The sequence below is a fragment of the Rattus norvegicus genome, chromosome Y (genome assembly GCF_021556685.1).
Source record: "Rattus norvegicus strain SHRSP/BbbUtx chromosome Y, alternate assembly SHRSP_T2T, whole genome shotgun sequence".
Classification (NCBI taxonomy): domain Eukaryota; kingdom Metazoa; phylum Chordata; class Mammalia; order Rodentia; family Muridae; genus Rattus; species Rattus norvegicus.
The window spans coordinates 67454856-67474180 of record NC_141555.1 but is presented as its reverse complement, the minus strand read 5'-3'; the positions used below and the strand labels follow the sequence as shown (position 1 = coordinate 67474180).

General features: G+C 39.7%; 1 protein-coding gene across 1 annotated transcript; it reads right to left on the bottom strand.

Moving 5' to 3' along the window:
* Window positions 1-365: 365 nt before the first annotated feature.
* On the bottom strand, window positions 366-2578 carry LOC134484376 (Y-linked testis-specific protein 1-like). Its single transcript, XM_087601417.1, has 3 exons — window positions 2426-2578; window positions 522-1391; window positions 366-442 (listed from the first exon to the last, which is right to left on the bottom strand). The coding sequence occupies exon 2, from the start codon at window positions 1312-1314 to the stop codon at window positions 523-525; it is 792 nt and encodes a 263-aa protein (XP_087457543.1). The 5' UTR covers window positions 1315-1391; window positions 2426-2578; the 3' UTR covers window positions 366-442; window position 522.
* Window positions 2579-19325: the final 16747 nt, after the last annotated feature.

Genomic DNA, 19325 nt, shown 5'->3' with positions numbered 1-19325 from the left:
GATTCTGCTTGGATCAGTTTATTGGGTTTCCCTGTGAGTTCCAAGACCAACTCCCTGTTACCTGCCTCTCTTTCCCCAACAGTCTGTTTTTCCCTCAAACTTCACCTCAGAGAGTCTATCTATTTTTGGCCCCTCTCCACTGCTTCCTAAACATCCATCTTTTTTTTCCCATGCCATCCCTGCTCCTCTAAGCCTCATCTCCAAGTTTTTTCTCTCTCTAAAAACCAGAACAGCTCAGTCCTGTTAGTTTTAGCCTTGTGACATTAGACTTACTGTTCACAGCGTTGACTTTTCTGGCTTCCTCTAGATGTTCCATCCACCAAAGCCCGTCTCCTCCACCAAAGTGGTCAGACACAACATGTCACATCACACATTTTAATTTTTAGAGCAAAAACAAATTCCACTGGAAAAGATACTGGAGTTGTCAAAGGCCCTTGGGTATCTGAAACAAAGAAAAACAAACATTTTCCCCCAATCCAATAAATTACCCATCTATGTCCCCCACACTTTGTGAATTTCACCTTAACTGATCTTTTCCACCAGATTATAGACGTAGATGTGGACGTCGCCATCAAACTTGATGAAGTACACAGAAGGCTTGGCTAGAACTTGGTAAATGACTTTGCCTATCTTTTTGGACCCGTCGCTTCTGGTGTAATGCACACATTGACCTGTTAAGATGTCGCTGTCAGCGTCTGACTTCACCTCTGCTGGAGGAGTCTCTGCAATGATACGGAGGTTACCTTCTGCGTAATCCTCCAGGAGTTGGTAGATGTATAGAATTGGATCTTTCTCGTAGGTGATATAAAACCAGTCCTTCATGATTGGCACCTGGGCTAGGACCACCCCCCTCCAGTTGTCCTTAGAGCCATGTTTGTTCTCAAATTTATGCTCCACAGCTCGACCAACCATGGCACTTGCGAGATGGGCATCTTTCACTTGAGGAAACACTACTTTGTGAGGCAAGACCTTAAGCTTTAAAATCCTCTCATCGCTGTAAAGTTCAAGTGCATAAACACAGTCAATCCCGTCATACTTGACCAGATAGAGAGAGGGATTTGTTGGCAGTTGATCTAGAACGATGGCCTTCCATTGTGTGACGGGCTCATCACCTTCCTTCCATCCATGAGAAATTCTGCGGCCCACAATGTTCCCCAGGGCCTGGCGAGAAGGCCTTCTCCTCCGCTTCTGGAAGGATGGTGTGCTCATCCTCTTCAGAGACATCCTCTTCTTCATGGCTGTAGACCTAGTGTGGTAGGCCACGGCACTCCTGGTCCACTCTCTTGTGGCTATCGTTCTGTGTTCAGGATTCATACTTGCCCATGGCCAGGGTTTGAAGAGCTTGCCTGCTTAAACCATACACAATGCTGTTGCCTCTGTCATATGAGTGCCTGCAAGAAGAATTTGGTTGGGGTGAGGGAGCACTGGACCAAGGCTCTTGTCTAACAGAACTTTGGAGGGGGTAAGGAAGGTGATGGTAAACAGGTTTTAGCATCTGAATCTAATTCTGTCATAATCAGAAGCTCATACTAGGGCTGGGCAATGGTGGAGCACACCTTTAATTCCAGCACTTAAGAAGCAGAGGGAGGAAGACCTCTGTGAGATCAAGGCCAGCCTGGTCTACAGAGTTAGTTCCAGGATAGCCAAAGCTACCCACAGAAAAACCCTGTCTCAAAAATCAAAATCTAAAGTTCAAAGGGAAATGAACAAATGGTTTTCTACAGCTCAGAATAACATATTCAGTCACATTTCTTGGGCCCATGGCACTTTGCCTCTGCTGCGGAACCTCTCCTTGAATGGCTAGGTCAGTGTGGGATTAAGTATCCCTGTCCCTCACTTTAAACAAGCAGAACAGAAAAAGGATAACAAAGGACGGAGAAGGGTGGCCACACCCCTCTTATACGCTCTAACTGTGAGCTATGTGGGAACATCCACAACTATCTGCCCAGAGACACAGCACATCAGTCCACTGGCTTTCTGTATTGTGCATCCAGACCCAGCCCCAGGTTTATTCCGCGAAGCTGTTGCATCTTCGACCGCAACAAGATTCTTTTGTCTAGGCAACAACAGCCATTTAGAAATAAAGTCTCCTGCGGTTGGTATTTAGCTCAGTGGAAGAGTACTTGCCTAGCAAGCACAAGGCCCTGGGTTCGGTCCTCAGCTACGAAAAAAAAAAAAAAACATCAAAAAAGAAATATTATCTCCTAAAATGTACATTCACAGAGAGGAGCTTTGGCATTTTAGTAGAATTATGAATTAGATATTGTTAGCAAAGGATAATAAACTCTTAGACTGACTAGCCTAGACATTCCGCCTAGCTCTCAAACATGGAAGACATTAGAACATACGGTTACTCGCTGTACGAGGGAAAACTATTAGCTTTCTGGCCTACAAGGGTCCCAGTTATCTTCATAAACGTATTTACCGAAAGAAAATGTCCTAGTCGTCCAGATTCTGTCTTCTGAAATCGGTCAGGCACCAAAAGCCTGTTGAACAATTGTGGGGTTCAGGAGCTGAACTGGCTTTCACACACCGCTGGGAAGATAGTGAACCCACCTTCAAGGTGTCAAGCGCCCCCAAGTGGAAGAGATGCGCAACCTCTGCCCTGTGTCTGTGACATCATCCAGGCTCTGCTTATGTCATAGAAGCCCACTCAGGCCAGTTCGTTCCCTAGTTACGCTTAGAAACTTCCAGCATCTAGGTTTTAGCATCTCATGTAGACTCCTGGAGACCAAAATAAAGTCCCCACCCAAATATTCTGATGACTCGAGACACAATCTACCCAAGTAGATCTTTTCATGCATTTTTTTTTCTGAAAAAGTCTTTGGTTTCTGAGTCACCAACATTCTTGGTGGTTATTTTCCCAGCTCCTATCTTTTCTTTGGTTATCTTTAAGCCATTCTCCGTATCAGACGTATTGCTAGCCTCTCTTTCTCCGAGGCAGCCCACTGGATAGCACACCAAAATTAGCTTTATCAAAACCCACAATTAGAGGAGGGCCATTTTTATTCAAACAAAGCTGGAATTTTTACAGGATTAAATACCTTGTATTGAAGTCAATGGCAATCATTAATTATGAATTCTTTGAAAAGAGGGAGGAAAAATTAGCTCCTGGACCTGCTTCCAAAGCTGGGATAAACTGAAGACAAACCCGGTATCGACCAGTCATATTTTAAATGTCTTTAAAGTTTACCTGCACTTCTGGTTACAAGGAATTTATTAGATCAAATGCAGTAAAACAGGATGAAATAGATGAGGTAATTTTGTTTTTGAAATATGGGTAGACAGAATAGTGGAAGCAGGTAAGTATGGAATTTACCTGTAAATTAAAGGGCACTTTAATTGTTTGTGTCACATAGTTCTTCAGATCTTCAAAAGGATTCTTTTCAGAACCCTGCCCTGTCCCCACTACACTCTGACCATCCCTTCCCTCTTCCCAATAATTCCCTTCCACTTTAACATTATAATTTTTTAAATGTACTTAGAGCTTAACTTATGGCAGCTTTTTAAAATCTGTCCACTTTTCTAAGTTCACCGTCTTCTTTTTCTCTCTTCTATCTTACTTTTAAGCACACTTTCCTTCACATTTTGTGTTTTACTCTCTCTCTCTGCTCTTCTGATTCCTCTGCTATTTTATGACTGTTGGTCCACTATGTGGCTGACGTCATTGTGGGGTTAATTCAAATGGCATGATTTTCCCCAATTTCTCCCCTTCATCTTACTTCTCTAGGCACCTGCTGATATTTATAGCCTTCGGGATTGTTTTAAGCCTGGAAAGCACACAAACACACACATACATACACACACAAACACACATACATGCACACAAAAACACACACACACAAACATACACATATACACACTCAAACATTCAAATACAGAGAGAGTGAGAGACAAAAACAGAGATAGTTACAGAGAGAGACAGAGTGCCCATGAGAAAACATGTAATATCATCTTTCTAAGAACAATAAACAGAGCCAACTTTCAAAAAAGTGAAGAACAAGTAGGCAACAAGAAAAATAATCTCATCATAGCCATCAACTTGAGGAGGAAAGAGTTTGTCTCACTCAAGGCTTCTAGGTACCTGTCTGTTACTGAGCGAAGTTGGGGCAGGAACTCATGCAGGACTCCAGAGGCAGGAAAGGAAGCAGAGACAACTTAGAAATGCTGAGTACTGGATTGGTATCCATGACCTGCTCAGCTTTCTCTCCTTCTCATACTACCCAGGGCCACCTTCATGGGGGATGACAGTACCCATAGTGGGCTAGACCCTTCCACATCAAACATAAAAAAAAAAATCTTTACTGATGTGGCCAAAGGCAAATCTGATGGAGGCAATTCTTCAGCTGAGGCTCCTTCTTCCCAGGTTGAGTCAAACTGACAATAAAAACTAACCAGGACCAATGCATATCCATTCTGATTGCCACACTGTGTGAAATAGACAAGCCATTCGAATAACCTTAGCTGTTGATCACTGGATGAATGGCTTAAAAAATGTGACATACATTGATGTGATTTTCATCTATGTGTAACAGGAAAGGGTTTTGTTCTCAGAAAAACGGATTGAACTGTAAAATACAATATGTTGTGTGAACGAAGCCAGAGTCAAACAGACGGTTGTGAAATTTATATTTTAATAAGGGATATTAAGTGAAAGGGGGCATTTAAGTATAGAAAGGGGAACAGCAGGGTGTGTGTGTGTGTGTGTGTGTGTGTGTGTGTGTGTGTGTGCAGGTGGAAATGGAGGTGAGTGGTGAGGATGAAGTTAGCTAATATACAGTATAAACTGATACAAGGAGTCACAAGTAAGCCCACTGACTTGTTCATTTAAAGCACACAGCTATATGAGATCTGAGTGTAAAACAATGTTTTGAATAAATTGGGGGTTTATAGCTTAGAGATACCATAAATTTTATTCATATTTTCCTTCCCACAGGTGGCTCTTTCTTTTTCGAGCTTGATACTGGTGACAGGATATGCCAATGAGCTTTGGTGTCTGTACCTCATTAATCACCCGGAATTCAGGTAATTCAGTGAGGCTACCGTGGGGAAGGAGATAGTTAGAGATCTTAAGGGTACACGACGTGGGAAGAATAATGCCCACACCCACTATAGATATCCAAATATTCACTCTCATCTCTGGTTTGAATGTGTTCGCCCAAAAGAAATTTTCTGAAGATTAATCCCCAGTGGGAATGTAGTTGTGAAGAATTGATTAGGTCAAGAGGGATGCGACCAACAAATAAAGATCCATTAATGATGCTATTGTGGAAAAAGGTTAAATTATGAAAGGGAGTTTGGCTCCCTCTCTTGTCTTCCTACCCATTGGATCCCTTCTGTGGTGACAACATCCCACAAGAACTCCTTCCTGTTCCGATGGTCTCTTCATTTTGGCTTTATAGGCTTCTGAATCAGAATAATACAGAATTTGCGTCATTATAGACTAGCCAATTGGTGCCATTCTGTTTGACCATACAAGCATGAACATGCCTCAGAATTGTGAGCAGCCGGGTCATATGGGAAATCGAAGCTTGCAGAGAGGACTAGGTTGTTAGTGCTGACTGAAGGCAAGATGGGTTCAGGGTTAGTGCGTGTGCTCTTCATGAAAGAAACAGCACAGAGGAAGAGTGTAGATTGTAAAGATGCAGCTTGGGCGGCAATAAGACTTCTACTATTGGCTTTGTGGGGACAAGGAGCCATTAGGTAAGGGGAAAGATAGCTAGGGATAGCTTCAGCCACTGCTTTTGGCTAGCAGAACCCATTTTAGAATCCTTATCTTCGAGGATGTTAAAGAAAACTGCCTGGAGTCAGTTGATACATAAGTAACCATCAAGAGTGTGTCCACTATTACGGAGGGCCCAGGAAAAAGCCTGATATTGGAAGATCCTTTGCCTTCAAGATATGGAGATTTCTCCCCGGCATCACTGGGCAACCTATCTACGTCGGTAAGGGCATCCCACTAAGTCCAGATCAGTGGTTCTTAACCCTTGGATTGAGACCCTTTTGGGAGATCAAATTGCCCATGCAAAGGGTCACATATCATATATCCTATATATCAGACATTTACATTACAATTCATAACTATAGCAAAATTATAGTTATGAAGTAGCAATAAAATAATTTTACAGTTGGTGGAGATTTATTAAAAGGTTACGTTAGGGAGGTTGAGAACCACTCTTCCTGACCCCTCTAAAATATGCCTGTTGGTATAGACTGGAGGTATAATCCCTTTTAATCAATCAGGCAAATCCAGAAAAACCAAAACACCTTCAAAAGGTTATGAAGGATAAAAGGCCACTGTACCCACAGTGTCAGGACTGCTGACATGTTACACAAATGATGTCAAAATGGAAATCATGTAACACCATGACCATGCCCCTAAATGAAAAGCAGAGGAGAAAAACCAGTTCCGTGGTGGTGGCACTGAGAGAAAACCATTGTCAGAATTGTCAGCAAGGATTTTAAAGCAACAATTCAAGTGTTGTCAATGAGAAACTTCCAAAACAAAAGTATCCCATAATCTTGGTGAGGTAATAGAAGAAATAAGCGAAAATCAAATAGGAACTCACTGAATTAAAACAAAGACTAAGAGTAGGAATTGAAGACATGCCTGGCAAGATGAACAATGAAGTGGAGTTTAGAGCAGGCAGAAGGGGCTGTGGAGATGGCTCGCTGCTTAGAAACACTGCTTACTCTTGCAGACGACCAGGGTTCAGAGGATCTGATAAACTCTGTTCAAAACACACACACACACACACACACACACACACACACACACACACACACACACACACACCATAGAGATAAAATTTAAAAAAAAAATTAAAAAAGAAGGAGTCAGGTATGCCCCTTTAATCCCAGCACTCAGAAGCATGCTGATCTCTATGAGTTCAATGCCTACCTGGTTTATACAGTGAGTTTCAGGCCACCCCTAAATACATAGTGAAACCCAGTGTCAAAATAAAACAGAACAGTGTGTTATATTTATTTCTGATAATGTAGGCAACAGAGAAACTATTTCTACAGAGAAAGAACTTACTGTTGAAAGAATCAGTGGGCTGGAAGGAGACCCCAATTCTTTGTGTCACTACTCCATCACAGCCTCAGCCTGAAGCAAGAATGGGTACAGCTAAAAGGAAGCAGGGCGATTATGAATAAAGCTGTGGACACGCATCAGCCCATCAGCAACAGAAGCAGGCAGAAAACCAGCTTGGATGAGATGGCTTCGCCAGCCAATGTCTCTGACTGACAGTCCCTAGTAGCACCAGGATGTTCTTTTCCTTCAAGTACACTGGACTTTTCAGACACTCAGAAACCACAGAATTAAGTGTGGCAAACGCCTAAGAAAAGATGTCTTGTGGGACATATTTGTTTATACAGGCTTCATGTAGCTGAGGCTGGCCTCAAACATACTATGCACCCAAGGATGATTTTGAACTCCTGGTTCTCCTCCTGGTAATGGGACTACGGGCATGTACCACCACACCAGGCTTATGAGGTACCATAAGTGGAGCCCAGAGCTGTGTGAGAACCAAGTGAGCACTCTGTCCACTGAGCTGCATCTTCAGCCCCTCGGGATGTGTTCTGGTAATACAACAAATCTAAAATAGAAGTCTTCAATTAGAGACAACAGGAGTCTCCCAGTCCACAAACATTAAATTACACATTCACAAGTAATACATATGTCAACAAATAATGAACCTATGTAACAGTAAGAAAAAAAAGAAGAATATAGGAAACATACTATCAAAATGTGTGAGACATAACTATGAAGGTGCTAATAGGAAACTTTATTTACAACACTAACTCTTAGAGTAGAAACAAAGACCAGCAACCTAAATTTTTACCTACACTAGAAAATAAGAAAATAATTAATTCAATGAAAAAATAATTGTAAAAATGAACCCCAAATCACTAAAAATAAGAAATTAACAAAAAAAGCCAATGAAACACAATTAGTTTTTTTTTTAAAGCAAAGAATGATATTTTGTCGTTTCGATTAGACCTAGATAGAAAAATATAAGGTCCATTCTGTTTGGCGATGAAAAAAAAAGAAAAAAAGAAATTGCTGTGTTTTAGAGTTTATGCTGAACACTGAACCTGGTACCTCAGACAAAAATAAAAAAAATTATTCATCGTTTAAACCCTTCTTAATGACAGTGTTTATACTCAACTTATCTCACCTATAATCTGTTTAATATCAGACAAGATTTCCAGGGTTGCCATATGGAGATTATGCAGTGTTGAAATGGAAGCATAACATTCTATTCTCAACACAGATTCTGGTTGAGAACATCAATGTTTTTATTACAAGGAAACTAGCACAAGATCCAAGCCCAGTTTCTCGAGGCATTGTCGCATCTTAGAGCCATTTCTTCAGACAGCACTTCAGCTGTGTCATATTTTTCTGCAAAAATCAAAACAGACTTGTTTACTGCACTGTTTGGTTTGCCGTGCTGCTTGGGAGATCCTGGACCATCAGACATGACGAAAGTTATCTCCCACACTTCCAAACTACAGCACTGGTATCAGTGTAGAGGAAATAGGAGAGACATAAACCAAAAAGGAAAAAAAAAACTGTTGTTGTTTGGAGAAGAGTCATGTAACTAGGCCAAGCTGACCTTGGACTTTCTTTGAAGCCTAGCTTCGCCTTGGACTTACTATTTAACCCAGGCTCGCCATGTACTTACTCTGTAGCAAAGGATGGCCTTGGATATAGGATGTAGCCCAGGCTGTCTTTGGACTTACTATGTAGCCTGGGCTATATTTTATCTTGTGATCTTCATGCATATTGAGAATATAGGAATGCACTACCACACTCAGCTTTGTATCTGTTATTATAAGTGACTCAGCTGTGGCCCCTCATTTGCCAGCCTCCCTCAACATCAACAACAGCATCCACAATCACCTACTAGGATAATCCCATCCTTTAACTCACCTGTTAAGGTAAGACTTTACAGAACAGAGAGTAAACAGGGTCCTCCTCCTTATTAGAACACATTTCTGTGGAGGGATTTGAGTGATTGTTTGAGTGAGCCAGTCATACCTTTACCTGGTTCTGATATTAATACCAAGACGAAAAAAAAAAAAAGAATAAGAAAAGAAAAGTAAAGGAGATGGGTCAAACACCGGGACTTGAACCTTAGCAGTTGAGGAGATGGCTCACGGGTCTCAGGTAAATGATGGGTAGACCTTGTGGCCCACACAGAATCCCAGTCAAGGGAGGTAGAAATTGGGCAGAACCCCAGTGCAAGATAGCTGTTAGACTAGTCATATTGGTGAACTCTGGGTTTGACTGAGAAATGCTGCTTCAATGAATAAAGTAGAAGAGAAAGTAGTTTATTCCCTACATTATACACTGCATGTGCAAGAATGTATACACACACACAAACCCACACCCACACACACACACACAGGAACAAGACAAAAAACCTTGGACTTAAGTCATTTCCTCCACTGTAATAGTACATAGTAGGAGATGGGGAACTAAATAAGTGTTCCTTTTCACCCCCACAAAGACCAACATACTTATGAACCCTCAGCTTTGTTTCTGTACAATCTGCTGAGGACTCCCAGTTGTTTAGTTTAGTCTCCCCACTCTCTAACATATTCTGGTGTTCTGTTTCAGGAATCCTGAGCTGGGACTTGGCTGACTTGAGCCTTACTCCCAGTCTTGGATCCAAGAAAACTTTCAGCTGCCATGTACTGATTCTTGGACTTCCCTGCAAAGGTAAGCTGACTTGGATTTCTCAAGAGGCTATGCCATGAAGCCAGAGAAATTGCGGCTGTCTTACTCTGCCATTTATTAGCTTAGAGTATTGGGAAATTGGCTCAACGTTTAACCCTTACGTCCCTCATGTATAAATGAGCAGGCGAACAATTCCAGTTCATCAGTTCTACATTAGGAGTGAGTTAGAAAACATGTCAAAACGATTAGTGCCAATGTGTTTTATGAATGATAAGCAGTATTATATATATGATTTGTAACATTGGAAAGTATTGTACCTGGAACGTAACGGTTTTCATTATCTTTGCACAGATGATGTTGAGGAAAGCATCTAGGATGCAAAAATGCTTCCTTTTTTGCTTTGTTTCCAAGAAGCATTTCTTTCTTCACCAATTATTTTTTTAAAACTTATTTTCCACTCCATCTCCCCTTAGGTGATTAGGTTAGAACAGGGTTTGGAGAGAGGGATTATAAAACGTTGTTGTACAGACTATATCTACAAGATCAACTGTTGAGTTCAGATGGAGGCACCCTCCATGGATAAGTGATGCTCCCTCTGAAGCTATTGATTCCTTTTATTTTATTTTTTTTGATTTTCATAAATTTGTTGCGATGGCTAGTATTGGAAGAAAGAACCTTGGTTGAGGAGCTTCCTCCATCAGATTGGCCTTGACTATGTCTAGGTGGCATTTCCTTGACTGTTAACTGATATTGGAGGGCCTGGTCTACTGTGGGCAGCACCGTCCTATAAAGGTGGGTCTGGGATCTGTAAAGGTAGTTGAATGTGAGCTTAGAAGCAGGCCAGTGAGCAGTCTGTAGTTTCTGTTTCACAATCCTGTCTTGGTTTTCCTTGATGATGGTCTGGAACAGATAAGACGAAATAAAGATTTCCCTTCCCAAGCTGGCTTTGGTGAGTGTATTTATCAGAGCAACAGAAAACCAAAATTAAGCAAAAATCACAGTGCCAGATGTGGGATGTGTTTCTGAAAGTTGCTGACCAGCGAGATAAGGAAAGCCCTCATAACTTTACAGGTTGTTGCCATTGTTCTTCTTAGCCCTCTAGAACTTGATGGTAAGACCCTTTTGCTGAGGACACTGAATCCTTTTGGTCACAGGTCACAGAAGTGTCAATGTGAAGTTGAGGTGGAAGCATCCTCTATAATGGCTAGCCTTCATGGTTCAAGAAAGTGCTAAGTAGGCTTCCAGGGGAGAAAATCATCGACAACCTTACTTGGGGGTGAACAATTCAAGCTAAAATGTCTGGCAAGATGTGGCCCTAATGTGTTAGTGGCATCAGAGTCAGGGGAGTAACCAGTGGCTTTCCAATCATATGCTAGGCATATTCCACACGAGGGAATACATACCAGGTTCTGTAAACTGGTCAAGGACCTATGGTTAGGGTGGTGTAGGCCCTATGAAAGAACCTAATGCTAAATACATTGTCAAACTTCCTTCCAAACATCCATATTTGTATCTATAGATCATGGTTGCATTCAGCTCTCATAAGAGAAGAAGCCTCTGACTACCATGGGCAGAGACGTACAGCTGGACAAAGTGCTGGGAATCAGTGGTGTTGAACTGTTCAGATAGAAATAGGACAGCTAAGTCTTCTCCTCCAAGGTGAGAGAACATCATGAAAGAGTGGGTAGAAGGAATATAAGAACCAGAAGATGGGGTAGTGGACAGCAAAAGGATATCTTTTAGATTGGACCTAGTCATTGAACTCTTAAACTGATGGCGGCTATGGTCATGGGACAATACTGGCCCCCTCAACAACACATTATAGATGGGAGATGGTATAAAGACCCTTCCCTCCCTTGGCAATCAACATTTATTGGAGGAGGGATTCTATCCTGCAAGCTTAGATTTTTCAAGACCTCCTTTTGTAAGAGTTCTTAAACTCTTTAACCTTCCTCTAGCCCACCACGCTCCAGAGGTAGTGGAAAGGAAAGGACAATAGGACAAACAAAGAACGATGTGGACCTGCTTAGAAATAGTTCTTTGTGGCGACTTCAATCTTCATGATCAGGATATCAGTTCAGTTTACATGAATCAGCAGAGGTAGGTCGATCTACTTGCATACACCATTCACGAATCACCAAGGACATTTCAACCCAGAAGAAATTGCTGAGCTTTTCAAATGGCCTCAGTCAGAGGAGGCAGCAAGAAGCCACCGCAATGTCACCACAAGAAGTTCTCTGGTGCTTTTCACCCTACAAAGTCATGACAAACAATGGTCAGTGAAGAAGGAAAGGTGAACCAATGCCACAGCATGGTCAATGAAGACCAGTGTCATCAAAGTCCATTGAGCATCAGCGAAGAGTGGCAAGGCAAGCCAATGCCATGGTGTTGCCCACCGTTGTCCAGGGTTATAATCGTACCCTTTCTAAACATCACATGCCCTTTTCCCAGGCAGCTACCAGAAACACTAAGTGTTTTTTCTCAGCAAAACATCCTCTCCTAAGACAGTTTACAGAACAATATCCATGACACAGTTGAGTCTCCAAAGAAACCAGAAATTTCTGCTTCACTCCCTTCTTCATTCCTGTACCTATAGATAAGTTGTTCTGTTGAATTCCTCTGTACTCATGTAATTAATTAAACTTAGGGATTACACGCAGAAAGTAGACTTGAAATAGGAGGGAGGACTTATTCAGAATATCAGTGTCAATTGGAGAGGGAATGGCGTGAGAGAAAGGGTTGACCAAGGGGATGACGGAGGAGGATGAGGAAGCAAGCAAGGGAGAACTGAAAAGGGGATGGGAGAATGAGGGAGGGGAATGAGGGAGGGGAATTGGGAAGGGAAACACAGAAAGGAAATGACTAAAACTCATTATATATGTTTATGAAATTGTTAGTGAAAAAATCAAAATCGTCTTTTTAAAAAAAATAATGTTTCTCTTTTAGAGGGTCAATCATTACAACTTAGGGCTTATTTTGTTGGATCAATCTTGTCTTTAAGGCTTTTTTATTCCTTTGAGCAAATTGTCAGATATGAAGTTTTAGTTCGAGTCAGTTCTGTCCAGGGTTCTGTGTAACTGAACAATCAAGTCAATAAACACTTTGTCTTTATCGTCAAAATACCAGTGAGTTCTCTCCAGTAATTTTCCTTTTATCACACTCCACCCACAGCCCTTCTCAAAATGCTGGCTGAATTAAGTACCTGCCACTGAATGGGACAGAAGATCAAACCAGTGGAAGTGAGAAAAAGCAACTAAAAGCAAACAAAGTAACAAACAGCAAAACTTCTTCCCTCTGCATCTGGGATTCCATTTTATGGTTTTGGAGAGTCTACTACACTGAACAAAATGAAAGAGTAGAGACTGAGGTGGTGTTTAACTTAGTGAAGAAAGGCAGGCATAGCTGCAAATGGGTGGCATGGGGGTGTAGGCTGTCAGCGCGGTTCCTCTCTTGAAGATGTATGTAAACACCAAAGCTGAGAATGAAGAGAACCTCCTAGGGAAAACAGTTATGCCAAAATTTATGAACACAAGAGTGTTTGTATCACACTGACTGAACAGTCACACAAATAAATCACACCGCAAGTCTAGTATTCGTGTTTACACACATCAAGTGGTGCTGTGTTTGGGGGGTTGTATAAACAATGATTGTATATGACTGGACAGGTGGCTTGGCAGTTGAGAACCGTTACTGCTCTTGCAGAGGACCTGAGTTCAGACCCTGGCAACAACATAGGGGCTCACAAGCTTTGATTACTCTTTTTCAGTTCTGTGCCCTGCTCCTGTCTCTTGTCTTGATGAATACACATGTATGCAGTTGCCTGACCAGAAGTCCTGGGATGCTTTCAATACTGGTAAGTTGATTGAACACAAACTGTTTGCATTACAAGCTTTGCTTGTAAATAATTCTTTTGGTGACCCCCAATTAGATTGTACAAATGCCTCCTGCCGTTTCCAGACATATGTACAATCACCTTTGCTTGGAGAAAGGAGTTAAGTGTTATTCCTTCTTTGAATGAAGAGGATGATCTAAGGCTACACTCCTCAGAGAAACAATATATCAGGTACTGTACGAAGAAATATGCATCTAGGCAACAACAATAAATGTTCCAAGCTAATCTGTGCAGTAAAGTAAAGTATGGAAAATACCACTCCTTTATTAGTAGTATTATTAACCATTGTTTTTGTTTATATTTCAAATATTACCCCCTTTCCATAAGCCCCAACTCCAAATATTCCTCCTCTTTGTCTCTAAGAGGGTGACTATGCAATCCCCATTCATTCTTTCCTCACCCCTCTCGAATCACTCTTCTCTGAGACATCAAGCATCTGAAGGACCAAGTGCTTCCCCTTCAACTGATGTGAGGTGAGGCAGTCCTCTTCTATATATGTATGGTACCAGACCATGTATATTCTATGGTTGGTGGTTAGGTCCTTGGGAGCCCTGAGGGATCTGGTTAATTGATATTGTTGTTAATTAGAGGCTCCTTCAGCTCCATCATCCCTTCCCCTACATCTTCCATTGGGATCTGTAGGCCCATTTCAAAGTTTGGCTGTGAATATCTGCATCTATATCAGTCAGGTGCTGGCAGAGCCTCTCAGAGGACAGCCATACCTGACTCCTGTTTGCAAGCACATCTCAGCATTAGCAACAGTGTTCATTTTGATGTCTGCAGATCTCTGGATGGACTTTCTTACCGCATCTGCTCCATATTTACCCCTGGGTCCTTTCTCCTTATGCCTCCCATGTTAATTTTCTTCCCCCCTCTACTTGGGATTGAAACAGTCCCTCTTTGTCCATTCTTGTTAATCTTCAGAGTGTATATTAGTTTATTGTGGATATTCTGAGCTCTTGGGCTAATTTCCACTTACAAGTGATTGCATTCTATGTGTGTTTATTTGTGTTTGTGTTACTTCACTCAGGATGATATTTTCTAGTTTCATCCATTTGCCTACGGTCTCCTTATGGTGTCCTGTAATTCTTTAAGGGATTTTTGTGTTTCCTCTATAAGGACTTCTATCTCTTTACATCTGTTGTCCTGTATTTCTTTGATGGAATTATTTATGTCCTTCTTAAAATCCTTTAACATCATCATGTTAAGTGATTTGAAGTACAAACATTACTTTTTTCTTTCCTGTTGTGTTGATGGTATGCTAGCCTTGTCTTGGCGTGAGAACTGGGTTCTCATGATGTCATGTAACCTTGGTTTATATTGCTTAGGCTATTATACTTCCCTCTCAACATCTCGTTATCTCTGGGGTTAACTGGTTTTCCTGTCTCTGATAATGGATTGATCCTCCTGTAAGCCTATGTGTCAGGACTCCAGGGACACTAGCTCTTCCTTGAAGGATCTTGTGTACCAAGAGCTGTGAATCAGGTTCAGCGACAAGGAAAAGATAGAAACCAGAAGTATCCTATAACAGACTGCCCCTCTGTTCCTGGGTTCTGAGGGCTCGAGGCAGTTCCCCCTGAAAAGTGGTGGTCTCTCCTGTGATCTTGAGTGTGTCACTACTCCTGGAAGTCCAGCCATTTCCTGGTAGGATATGGGGAGAGAGAGATGAGGTTCAGTTCTGTAAACACAGCTTAGGGTCCTCTTGGTTTTTTTTTTTTTTTTGGAGCTGAGGACTGAACCCAGGGCCTTGTGCTGCCTAGGCAAGCTCTCTACCACTGAGCTAAATCCCCAACCCTGGGTCCTCTTTTTTTTAAATCTTTCACTGAAAGATCTCACAAATGAAATTTGACTCTGTAACCACTAAACCCCTAGGAATGATCATCTCTTTGTATTTTCAGAGATGGGACCACAAATGATTGGCACCTGGCATTTTTACATGGGTGCTATCAATTAAAAGTAGGTATCTTTTTCTTTCGTGTCAAATGTATTCCTAATTGAGATAATTGCTCACTCAACAAAGCATTGCTGCTGAATATGAAATAGACTATCGTTGACAAATAAAATTATTTAGTCAATGTCATCTAGGTCATTGAATTGTAATATATTGAAGAACTCTCATAAATACTTCATGTTGGTTTAAGCAATGCCTGGAATGCATATTCATTAAAACGAAGAATAGTATAAAGTTTATTTTTACAACTTACTGAATCATGTAATAAATAATAAGTCTCCATTAATGTACCAGGCTCCATAATAGTGGTATAGATTAGGAATGAATAAAAAGTATTATGAGCTTTCTCTTATAAAAATTGCATTACGATATAAGAAAAAAGAAAGATGAATGCATAAATCAGTTTGTTGGAGTTGATTGTATGCAAATAAATGAGGAATCTATCTTAGAAATAAGGTCATGGAGATTGTCCTAAGGAAGTGAAAGCTAATTGAAATGAGGTGAAAAATAATTGAACTATATTTTGGGCAATATTACTATAAACATAAGGTCAATAAAAGGAAAAGAGCTTGACATATACAAAAAGTAAATGTGAAAGTAGTTTGTATAGATTAAGTGATGGAAGAGAGGACCAAATAAAGCTGAAGCTTAGATATCACATATGGGCTTACAGAAACAATATGAGAGATGTAAATGTTTATTTATGGAAAATGTCTAAGAAATCATTGATTAGTTTGAAATCACTTTATTTAACTCTGTATGTACATATTAAGGGATTCTGGTTACTTATGTATTATGATATGATACACAGAATGATTTGAAGGATCTTTTTGATGTCAATCTGGAAGTAGTGTCAGTGATAAAGAAAAAGATTCATATCAGACAGCTATGTTGGAAATTTATGTGCTTGGTAGTAGACTGATTATGGGGAGGACCAGAAGAAATAAAGACAATGTCTTGTATTGTGCAATGAAAATATGTTGGAGTTATTTACTGTGATGTAGAAAATTTCATTATAAGGGTATTTAGGAGAATTTTAAAGGAATATATTTTAGATCGATTTACTTGAAGATGCTTGAGAGAACCTCTAACTCACTAGAAATTCCAATTTAGTGTTCATGGTTTGGTGATTAAAGCCATTACTCAGACCATGAATTAATAGCTGTTATATAACAAAAAAATTACTTTACAAGGTATATTTTTTCACAATATATCTGGTAGTTCTTATTTCATTAAGAGCAAACCTATGCTTACATTAGATGCTTGTTTAGCACATGAGGACAAATAATTTGCCCATTTACTTACTGCAAACATTTTGGATTGCAATTAGCATTTGATCCAACTTTATGGGAGCTGACACAGGAGTTTTATTAAATGTAATAGCTCATAAATGTGAATTTCACAGAAAGAAGTTATTTGCTCATATTTTGTAAAGTTACAAACTATAGAAGAGTAAAAATATTTAATAAATAACTAGCTCTTCTATGTTTTCTCTTTAGTATTATAGCTTTTTATGATATTCATGCAAAAATCCGTATCCACATGATATTTAATTATAATATCCAGTACTATTAAACATATGTACAGCATTTTATAACTATGAATGATATATGCTTTCAGAAAATTTTCATCAAATGAGCCAGAAATTCTTCATGATTTCAACACCGCATGGCCATTGGGAACAGAATAAACCACAAATAAGGAAATGCAGAAAGTGATTGAAACACGCAAAATTCTTGGTTTTAAATTTAATAATTATGCTAGTTATGGGATAGAGCTTTGAAATTAGAGTCAATGAAAGGATGAACAACACTTAAGAAGAGTATTTAAATTGAATTTTTACTAAATAAAAGAAAACATTGGATGTGAAGGTAAGCTACATTTAGCAAAATGACCCTGTTCTTCTCCCACTATTTATTCATTGCTTTGTTTTTTGTTCCTATATTATGTTCTAGAAACATCTCAATGATTCTGGTTATTCTTAAATAAATGAACATGCAGTTCAGCTGATCTAATATTCCACATTATCTTAATGTTCTTCTTTATCTTTAGATATTAAAATTATAGAGAATTATATTGATTAGAATAAAATTTTATTGTTTCTTTATCATATGAGAGAAGCAGTTATTTACAGAGAATGGATACCTGATCTTTTCTATATAATCTCAATAGAATTTTAAACCATATATATTAGATCGATCATTCATACATTCCCAAAAGAAACTCATTAAATGTTACTACACATATAGTATGTAAAGGGAGTGATATATTGAAATAAAAACATCACCTATGCAGCTACAATCATCTATTATCCCAATGATGAAAGCCAATACTAGGAAGAGAAGATGGTACAGACACATTGCAGGATAGATCAGCATCATTCAAAATGAAGATTGAGCTGAAAAGTGATTTGAACTAAGTATAGTTAAGAATAATGTAAATAAGTTTAATGTTATGAGAACTAGTTTACCAGTTATGGTTCCCTTATCCCTTCTTAACTTGGGCAGTCACAATTTCTGCTCTGTGGAATGAGACAGTCTCCACATTTTCTGCCCTCACATATTTCAGTTTGTCACTTGGTCCTCATGACATCCATTTACCTGGCGATGAATTTTTCTTCTTGGAAATTTGAAATGTTCATATTTCCTGACTTCGGAGAGAGGGTTAAAAGCAAATGGGAAGTGAGTGACATACCATAACTCTTCTGTATTATTATCAAAATGTCTTTTTTACAGGGATAGGATTCTTGAGGTGAGAAGAAAGGAAAGGTGCTGCTTTATTTGAAATATGTTCTTACCTCATTCTGTGCCCCTGTAAAGGGCCCAGCCTTATCTGTCAGGCCTGGCCATGTTCCTGTCACTACTCCACTGCCTTTCTCATGCAGTTCTTAATTCTAGATCCTGCTTGCCACTCTAGGTTTCATCTTGACCAGATTCATCTCATTTCCCTGTGATCCTGCTTTGAAACATATGCAAGGTTTTTTTTTCTTTTGTCTCATTTTCAAACTTTTATATGTTTATGCTAATTTTTGTTTAACCTGTTTTATGGAATCCTTAGAGGAGAATTATTCATGGATGTCTGTTTTGATTGGAATGAGAAAATAATGAAAAAGAGCCTCTTTTAAATTTTACAAGACATTTTCATTTCAATGTATTTCTCTTACCTAAAAACACCATGCTAGTTTATCTCCCTGTCTTGTCCTGAGTTCTTTCTTCCCATTGCTACTTGAATACTGCATCTTAGGACTTACTGCAGAACCATAAATAATGGCATACACATGGAACGAGTTGATTCTTCTACACTTTTCTAACCCTTTTTTAGTAGTATCGTTTTAATCTCTTGAGCTATTTGAATTTATTTAAATCACTGTAGTCAATAGTACAGTACTATAGTGCTTGGGCCTTGAAAATATCTGTCATTATTGCCTTGTCATAGTTTTTCAGCTCAGGGTTGGGCCTAGTTACATATTGAAACTTTAGTCCAAGAAGTTTGTGAACTTGGAAATAACCTAGACAACAGCTATCAATATTTTCAAATGGTATTTTAATACATGAGGGCAATGGAAACCTTTAATAAATCATGGAAAAGCAGTCTGAGATTCCTGTTTCTGTAAAGTACTTGAAAAACATGAAAGGGAGAAAGACCATGGCCCACTCACTTTGTCTTCACATAGGGTGCTCAAATGTGACTTTAGTTTTGGTGCCTTTTCTGGGTAGAATGTAAAGTTTTTCATGGTAGTTTGCGTTAATGGTTTGGTTCTATTAATATACCCTTTTGTTATTGTTTTTGTTTTT